Genomic DNA, 9,266 nt, shown 5'->3' on the forward strand with positions numbered 1-9,266 from the left:
ACACACACACACACACACACACACACACACACACACACACAGCTAACATTTTGATTTAAGAACCCATGGTTTTTGGTTCACATCTTTCTTGACTTGATTTTGAAAAGATGATGTATGAAGAAAAGTACATTTCTTAAAAGTTTGCATCAGCATTTTATTTTGAACCTTTTCATGCGTTGATTTCAATTTGTTTAAGGTGTACTCGTTCCTAATGGGCTGTTTTGTTTCTGTTAACACTAGACTGGGGTTGCGGCAGGGCAGAGAATACAACAATGAGAATTGTTAAACTATTTTTTAAATCTTAACCAATCTTAACACCCAAAGGAGACGACGACGACGAGGAGAGCGGAGAGGAGCGGCTGCCTTCCTGCTTCGACTACATCATGCACTTCCTCACCGTCTTCTGGAAGGTTCTGTTCGCCTTCGTCCCGCCCACGGAGTACTGGAACGGCTGGGCCTGCTTCATTGTCTCCATATCACTTATCGGCGTCCTGACGGCAGTCACCGGCGATCTGGCATCACACTTTGGCTGCACGGTGGGACTGAAGGACTCGGTGACGGCCGTGGTGTTTGTGGCGCTGGGAACGTCTGTACCAGGTGAGTGGGAGTGGTTTAGTGTGTGTGTAGAGTGATGAAGCTAAGCTGCTTTGGATTTCTGTCCTGGTACATTCTTCCTAACTTAGACTTCTCTTTATGCATCCTTTTGGGTTGACTCAAGCAAGGAAAATGGAAGTACCCAGCGTCCGTTTTTAGCGAGAAGAATACACTATAGAATGAAAAAGAGGGAGAGTATAAAGATAACAGTAATAACAGTAGTAATAATAATAACAATAAAAACAAAATTAGAACATTTGGCATTAAAAAAAGACATAAAAAGACATTTACCACAAATGATCATAAAGTGTAGAGTCAAGTGTTAAAGTGTCCAGGTATTTATGTGAGTCCAGGTGTGTGTGGGTATGTACTGTCCTCTCTGCCCTATTTCCTCCAAGTGAAGAGTTGCACAGTTTGATGGCATGAGGGACAAAGGAGTCCCTTACTAACATTAAACAAAAACAGAAATGAGATGCATGTTCATCCCAAAATTCCAGACAAACAAACCTCCCCCATCTCATTTCAAGAGCCGCCGCCCTCAGTAAACATGCCGGTAATAAAAATTGAATTGTAAAACGCAGGCTCCATCACGGCCTTAGTTTTCCCCCGCCTGGAGGACACGCATTGTCCCAGGACTTTAATTCAATTCCCGTCCTCATTGCTCTTGCAGCCGTTTTATTGTTGCCCCTCCGTATGATTTATAGAAGTAGCTCCATTGCCACTCTTCTAGGCGGTAACTTTGGTGGCTTGCGAGCAGCGAGGTTTGAAGGAATTCCTTTAGCAGCTATATGATGTCATGTGCTGGATTTGAAGACTGTAAACACGGATTTGATATCCATTATCAGTTGGTTTTCCATTCTCAAGATATGTTGATGTTACATTGTTGGCTTTTTTCTTTGCTTTTCCTGTTCTAAATTTCCTTCACTCTCCTTTGGCTTACCGTTTTCACTCACATTTCTTTTATCTGTGTGGCGTTTTCTCTCCCTCCGTCCATCCTCACATGCTCCTATCCTACCTCACTTATCTGTTACGCTTGCTCCCGTGCCCCATCCCGGTCCATTTATTATTCTGACTGGGTTTTATCTTACTCCTCCATCCCTCTCTCCCCTCCTCTTATTGGATATTGTGTTTTCACTGTTGTATCGTCCATCATTCTGACCTGTGTGCAGTGGTACCCAGGTGTGTGTGGGTGAAAATATGTTTTCTCTGCAACGGTGATGCAAGTTTGCGTGTGGCAGGTCCCTTTAGCTCATTATAACTTCCAGTGGGAGTGTTTGCTCCCTGGTGTGTGTGTGTGTGTGTTTGTGTGAGCTCCTTGAAGCTTGTTCATCTCCTCTCTTGTTTTCCCACTTTTTGCCTTGTACTCGTTCTTCCTCCAGGTTCATAAAAGTATTTCTGCATTATTGCATTGGAGATTGCATTATCCAGCCAATTTACACCAGATTTGCAGATTTAAGAAAAAGAGAGCAAATGCTGATCGGAAGCTTGAACACTGTGAACTGCTACATGTTTCTGGCTGTTTAAGAGGTTTACAGAGCTCATCTGTAACTATCTGAGCCCTTCAAACCGTATCAGTGGTGTTTATATGTTATATTTGCATTGATGGTGAACAAGTCCTATAGGGCAGTGGTTATCAAAGGGTCCGGGGACCACCAAGGGTCAATGAGGGGGTTCCAGCAAAAAGGGGGATAACTATTTTCACACACCTTGTGCAATAAAAGATCCAAAAGCAAAACTCCTATCAGATGGAGGTACCCTGGATCAAAATCTTATCAAATGGGGGTCCGTGGTCTAATTTATTCCAGTTTAGGGGTCTTTGGGGATTGGCTTTTTTTGCTGTCCAACAAAGAGGTTGACTGGTGGAGGACATATAAGCTTGGCTGTAGGAGGGGATGGGGGTGAGTGCGCTAGATTCAGTTTAAAGAAAGGAACAATATGCCCTTCAGTTACTCCAAGATCACCTTAGACGGCTTGCTAACATAAACCTTTTAACATCAGAGTCACGTCTCACTCAGAGGTGGGGAATCAGGCAACACTGGTAGAACACTTTAACACTGGTAACTTTAAGAAGTTAATTCACAACTGGGAAAGAAAAATGTTTACACTAGAATGAAAAGTTTGCTACAATGGGTTTCTAAATTTGGGTAGGAGGATTTTTGGTGTTGCCAGCAGTAGTACAGTAGATTGTGGGATGTGTGTAGAGACAATAATGTGCAATTTCATGACTCTTCTTTTTGTGTCGTGTGCTATCAATGGAATTGCAACTCAGGATTTGTTTTTACTGTATACTGGGACATGAATTTCAACTAATCTCGCTGACATTCAAACGGAATTGGGAGTAATCTCACCAGCTCGTCTATAAATAGAATTAAGCCGAGACAGGCGTACAATAACTGGCAGCTGTTTCCCTGGTGTTCCCTGCCATCCCAGTTAGTAGATATCTCTCCACTTTACCCATTTTCTCCTCAAATGTTCAGCTCCAAAGAAGAGCTCCACTCATGTGTACTTACAGCAATTTACAGCAATTATTACATCAGTTCACTTTTAGGCTGATGCCAATATATAACTGCAGATTACAGATTGGAACTAGGAATCTTCCTGAAAATAATCTTTTAATCCATAATTCTTTTTTTAGTTTTAGTTTTTTTCACCCTGGTTCCTAACCGTGGCTGCTGTGACTATGAATCATGCAATAATTCAGTATTATATATCCTGGCAAGCAGCCTAGCCTCCTAACGGTAAATGTAACATAAATTATTGCTAATGCTTGTCTCTAAATCCAAATAAAAGTATTCGCAAAACTGACATCACTTGACAACCTACTTACAGGGCTTGACCAGCCGGCGAGCTACCTGTGCTATGCAACAATCCAGAGGGTTTCTTTTTATGTTCAACTCTGAGCCAAGCATTGGAAATGATTCATGTAAAACTGTATTGTAATTTGACATTTTTAGGAGGCTTGCTCTACTTGCTTCACTATACATTATTGTATTCTATTCTCTTATTTTCCTAAACCTCTACAACAACAGTGGTACGTGCCAATTAGAACCACAGTCACTTTGACCCATTGTTAGAATATGAAACAATAAATAATGTCCATTTAAGATTGTTGAGAAATGCAGAATATAGAGCAGTTTGACTGATTGTTTATTCAATTTTAGTAAAACTTCAGACCGACTGCAGATTTTTAAACAGTTTGCCTTCTATTCTCTTTTCTACTCTATGCTCCATCTTTTCCTGTGTTTGCTCTCCTTGTTATTTTATAATAGCTGTTTGTATTTTTTATCCTGGTTTTCTCTGTCCCTAACAGTCATCTATTAAATGTGTAATTAATTCCATAAATACTGACTCTCTTAGCTTACAGTGCATGTCTGTGTGCGGCTGTGAGAGTAGAATACTGGACATACTCAATGTTACCTTGAGGCCGTTTCCTCAGTGGCTTGAGAGAAAAGCATTACCAAGAGATCATCAGACGTCATGATCATGAGACTCATTTTCATGTTGTTGCTTTACATAATTTGCTTATGTTTTGACCTCAGGCTGATGGTTTTATTTTAATCATTTTTTTCTTCATATTGCTCATGCTGACAGTTTTATCAGCTGTTACTATAATTTTAAACATGCTGAAAGATTTTTAACAAATATCAATACCAACATCTTTGTCTTTCTCATTCAGACACATTCGCCAGCAAGGTTGCCGCCATCCAGGACCAGTACGCCGACGCCTCCATCGGCAACGTCACCGGCTCCAACGCCGTCAACGTTTTCCTCGGCATCGGAGTGGCGTGGACCATCGCCGCCGTCGTCTGGCGCTCCAAGGGCAAGGTGTTCAAGGTGGACCCAGGAAACCTGGCCTTCTCTGTCACCCTCTTCACCATCATGGCCATGTTGTGTGTGATCACACTGCTGTACCGGCGGCGGGCGGGGGTGGCCGGTGGCGAGCTGGGCGGGCCGCGGACTTGCAAGATAATAACGTCGCTGCTGTTCGTCTCCATGTGGCTGATTTACATCCTGCTGGCTTCACTGGAGGCCTACTGCCATTTACCAATGTTTTAAATGGAGAGCAGAGAGGAGGGTGAGAGACCCACTGCCAATATGAAGAGAGCGAGCGAGAGAGAGGGATGGAGGAGTCTTCAAACAGGAACGAGACGAGGAGAGATGGGTTGAAGAGGTGGATTGATAAAGGCCGATTCTGATATTTTTTATGGAGTCAGCAGATCTTTCCATGTCCTCATTTTTTTAAAGTCCCAAAAACTTTTTCAGTGTTTCAGATAGATTTATTTTTTATCTTTCCATTTATCCGTTTCCTGAAAAAGAGTGCATACCATTATGAAAGACTAAACAGACATTTTTTTTTTTTACATGAGCAGCTTCATCACCATCTGACAACACTGTTTAATACTTAATAAAAGGCTGACATCGTTCCAGTATTCTGCCAGAGCAGCAGGAGAAAAGAAAAGCCTCTGAAGGGGAAAACGAAGATAAAAGAAGGAAAGATAAAAGTGGAAAGGTTGGGAGAGCGGAGGCTGGAGGCAGCAAAACTAGAGAACTATCTGGATACAGCCGATGGAGAGACTAGAGAAAAGACGACACAGGAAAAAGAAAGAGAAGAACAGATGGGCAAAACTGTTCTACACCCCCTCCTTACTCTCTCGCTACTTCTATCTATGCTGTATCTTGTCGTCATGGGAATGGTGGGTCCTCCCATTATACCCACTGAACTTTATATAATACTACCAGTGAGTCATTCCGTTAAACCCCCCTACCCCGAACTGCGCGCGCACACACACACACACACACACACACACACACACACACACACACACACAATGACCGTACACTACTTTTCCGACCAACACTCCACAGACTGTACACACTCCTCCGTCCCTCCCTCTTGCCTTACTCCTATCTCTCCTGTAGGAATTGTCTTAAAGTTGTGATGATGAAACGCCGTAGTCACCACCAACCGACCAACCCTCTTTTTAATCGAGCCAATCCCAAGTCCTTCTCCTTTTATCATCATATTCTACCAACAGCCTCGTCACACGTAGGAAACTCACCCTCTTTTTTTTTTTTTTCTAAACTTTTCAATGGCGTCACGTGTTGATGTTGTTACCGTGCAATTGTAAAAAGAAACAAGAAGACATAATAAGTATAGTGAGATGGAGATAAGCGAAGTTAAAGCAGGTTTTAAAAGATAGAATGTAACATGGAGTGGTGGGATTGATTAGCACCTGGAAGGAATCCCAAAAGTGGGATGGAGAAGCAAAAGAAATGTTTGATAAGCAGAGTGAAGATTAGAAACATCTGGAGAACCAACAAGAGAGCAGTCCACTTAGTAATTGTTGTCTTTCTTGCAATGAAGAAGCGTTGTGCACTTGTGAAGTACACTGTTTACACGTCTAATGTTGCATTAAATGGTGGAGGAAACAAGCATGTGAACAAGCCGAAACAATCCGAATGAAGGATCTCACTGGTTGGGACTTTGACAAGGACTAAGAAGACGACAGCGATGGCAGTGTTGTCACATCAGAACTATAACCATACCCAGTGTTTCTAATTGTACATGATAATATAGAAACTTGTATTGATGTGTGTGAGAAAACACTGCTGTTTAATCTATGTGAAGCCCCCCTCTTTATAAGGAAAAGCCCGGGGAAGGAAAAGAAAAATTCATGCGTCCTTTTTTTCCCTCTGAAACACAGTTCAAGAAGACATTTGAGGGAGATCCAAAGGAAAGAAAGGCTAAAACCAGAGATGATTTATTGACAGAGAGAAGAATCAAACGCTCTGAGGGAACTGTACGGCAGCTCTGAAATATCTCGCGACTGTTCCGCAGGAGTTAGAACGTTTCTTTCTACTCAAACACACATCCCGTGTCCTCTGTCATCCAAAGATTGAATAGGAGAACGCTGTCTCAGATCACCATGCGTTCTCAGTGGGCAGTTTTACCTCGCAGGCATTGTACAAGTCCCACAAGCAAATTTAAAGTCATAAAGGTGTTCACCCAACAGATAAATGGGCTTAACCACTGGTGTTCTTTAATAGGCGATGAGCCGGTATCAAAAGCTGTGCAAATGATTTGAATTTTGTGAAAAGTTTGTTCATTCAGGCATGTCTTTTTTGTGAAAGTGAAAGTAAGATATCAGAATAGCTTAATGAGGATATAATGCTACATATATGTAATCAGCCATTTTGTTATTGTTTGTGTGCAATCCAGATTTCCGTTATGTCTGTGTGGATGCCCCTGCCTTAGCCGGGGGCCGGACTGATCTGGACAGAAGGGCCGGCATGTCATTATTAAATGGAATCCCTTTGTTAACAACAGCACAGAAGGAAAATCTCTGAAACCAATCTTCCCGGCAGTTGAGCCCACAATGCTCATTGTAAACTTCAAGGAGCATCCTGAGAAGAAAAAAAAATAATAATAATTAAAATTTTTGTTCACTAAGAGAAAATAGGACTGAAAACAGCAATTCACCTGCCCACAATCCGCCTTGTTAAATATGGACAAATTAGCCGCTTCTTTCAGCTCAATGTAAGTGCAGGCTTTACAAAGCCAGCCCAGCCGGGACCAGGCTAAACACAGCACGAGCTTGTCCAACGCAGCCCTGGGTAAAGGGCACAAATGGAAGATAATTGATGATTTGGAGCGGAGGGGCATTGATCCGCTGGGGTGAAAATGCTTGTATGCGTCACCAAATGTTTTAAATGCCACTCCAGTTCCTTGCACTTTCTGACAGCTGTAAAGGAAAGGAGAAAAGGGAAATCTCACAGTCTTTGATTGCAGAACATATGTAAAAGCAGTGAAAACCACCAAAAGTAGAGCTACTGTATCATCTGATTTCAGACAAGCCTGGCCAAGATTAATTGATAGAAGGAGTTTGGGCCCCTTCCATGATGCTCTTGATGCATTTCAAACGAATATTTCTTGGCTGCAAATATTTAAAATTGCTGTCTAGAAATTAGAAACAAATTTCCTTCTCAAAAAAGAGCTACCCTGGAGCTTTTAGGGACACTTCAACATGTCAAGTGCTTGCAGGGCCGTAGCCAAGATTTAAGTACTGAGGTCATCCAAAGCAACTCCCGCCCTTCGCAAAAAAGACCCCAGGAGAAAGGATCAGTGCTCAGGTGGTGTATTAACATGCTTACAATGACGATCTCTTATTTACCACGCTCCTTATTTAAGTGTAGCGGGTTAGCATGCTAACATTTGCCAGTTAACACTATCTGAGGCTGATTTTAAGGCTGATCTTTTCACCTGATGATGGCATGAGATAAAAAGAGAAGGAATCATAAAGTGATTGCAATTCAACGTGAGAGCAACATGAATGTCTGGACCAAATGTTGGGGCAATCCATTCCACATCTGTCTCAACATTTCACTCCAAGCCACACTAGCACCAAATTGATCAGGATTCGTCCTCCTGCAACATGAACGATAATACAAAAATGCACAGCAATCTATCTAATATCTGTAGAGATATTTCAGTCTTGACCAAAGTGGTGGGATTAACAAACCTACCATGCCGGTAGCGCGGCTAAAAACACTGCTGTCAAAGTGCAAGATGTGTAAGTGTCAATTGTAGACTGTTATATACCCTTCACAAATCTGTAAAATTCCCCCGATAAAATTCAAAAGGCATGACGTCAGTGTCGTTAATGGTAGCTACAGCCCCGGATGCTTGTTGACACGGTCTTTGACTCTGGATCATCCAGAAGAAACGGTCTGACTAACCATCCAGATCCTGTCATGTCTCGGCCTCCTTAGTCATTTCGTCATATCTTAAAATGTAGAAGTACAGTCAATCCTCCGTGACGGAAGGTCATCAGCCAGTCAGCAGATTAGACACGACAGGCACGTTGGCTTGGCTCCTGGCCAGGGGGCCACGGGGCCACGGGGCCGAACTGGGGGGCCGAACTCTTTTCCACTTCCGTAACAGTAGCTCGCCAGTTAGAGAATGAGTGGGCAGGATCATAGTGATGAACACAAGAACACTGCGACTAATTTAGAAATGGAGGCTTTTTAAAGGTTGATAGGCCTTGGAGGACGACTGTGTGCGTGAGTGCATGCTCGTGTGAGTGTGTGTGAGTGTGTGCATGCACGCCTTTTAAGTGAGTGAAAAAATGCAACCATATTTTTAGTCTCTTGCCTGTTGCTTAGCGACCATCTATCTGCAAGCCGCTGTCTTCTTGACTGTTGCGTGCGTGTGTGCGTGTGTGTCATTCTCTTTTGATGTTTCTCACCGTTTCTGCTTGCCCTCCTTCTAGTCACTGGGATAATATGGTTTCTCCTTCTTTTTTCCCTCTCTCTACGGGTGAATTTGAACATATATTCTTTTTTATGTGTTCATTTTTGTTCAATGCGTTTTTATCTTTTATTTAGTTTTCCTTGTGCCTCCCCTTGTTTTGCATGTGTACCCACTGCGTGTAGATCTACATGGATTTGTCCCTCTGTGTGAGTGTGTGCCGGTTGGTGTAGTAATCTCTTTAAAAGGGCTCCCCCTATGTGTCCCTGGCAGGCGATCGAGATGGGAGATGATGGCACATTGATTGAAGAAGTTTGTGTGTGTGTGTGTGTGAGTCCCTGCGTGTCTGTGACCTGAGTGCATGTTTGTGTGTGCGTGTGTGTGTGTGTGTGTGTGTGTGTGTGTGTGTGTGTGTCAACTGTCA

General features: G+C 42.7%; 1 protein-coding gene across 1 annotated transcript in view; it reads left to right on the forward strand.

Moving 5' to 3' along the window:
* LOC117962205 (sodium/calcium exchanger 1-like) overlaps positions 1-6,365 on the forward strand; it is an 84,212-nt gene extending 77,847 nt beyond the window's left edge. The window contains 2 exon segments of the mRNA XM_034901361.1: positions 262-597; positions 4,271-6,365. Coding sequence (XP_034757252.1) covers positions 262-597; positions 4,271-4,650 — 716 coding nt within the window. The 3' untranslated portion in view covers positions 4,651-6,365.
* The last annotated feature ends 2,901 nt before the right edge of the window (positions 6,366-9,266 follow it).

Source organism: Etheostoma cragini, chromosome 19, assembly GCF_013103735.1.
Source record: "Etheostoma cragini isolate CJK2018 chromosome 19, CSU_Ecrag_1.0, whole genome shotgun sequence".
NCBI classification, from domain to species: domain Eukaryota; kingdom Metazoa; phylum Chordata; class Actinopteri; order Perciformes; family Percidae; genus Etheostoma; species Etheostoma cragini.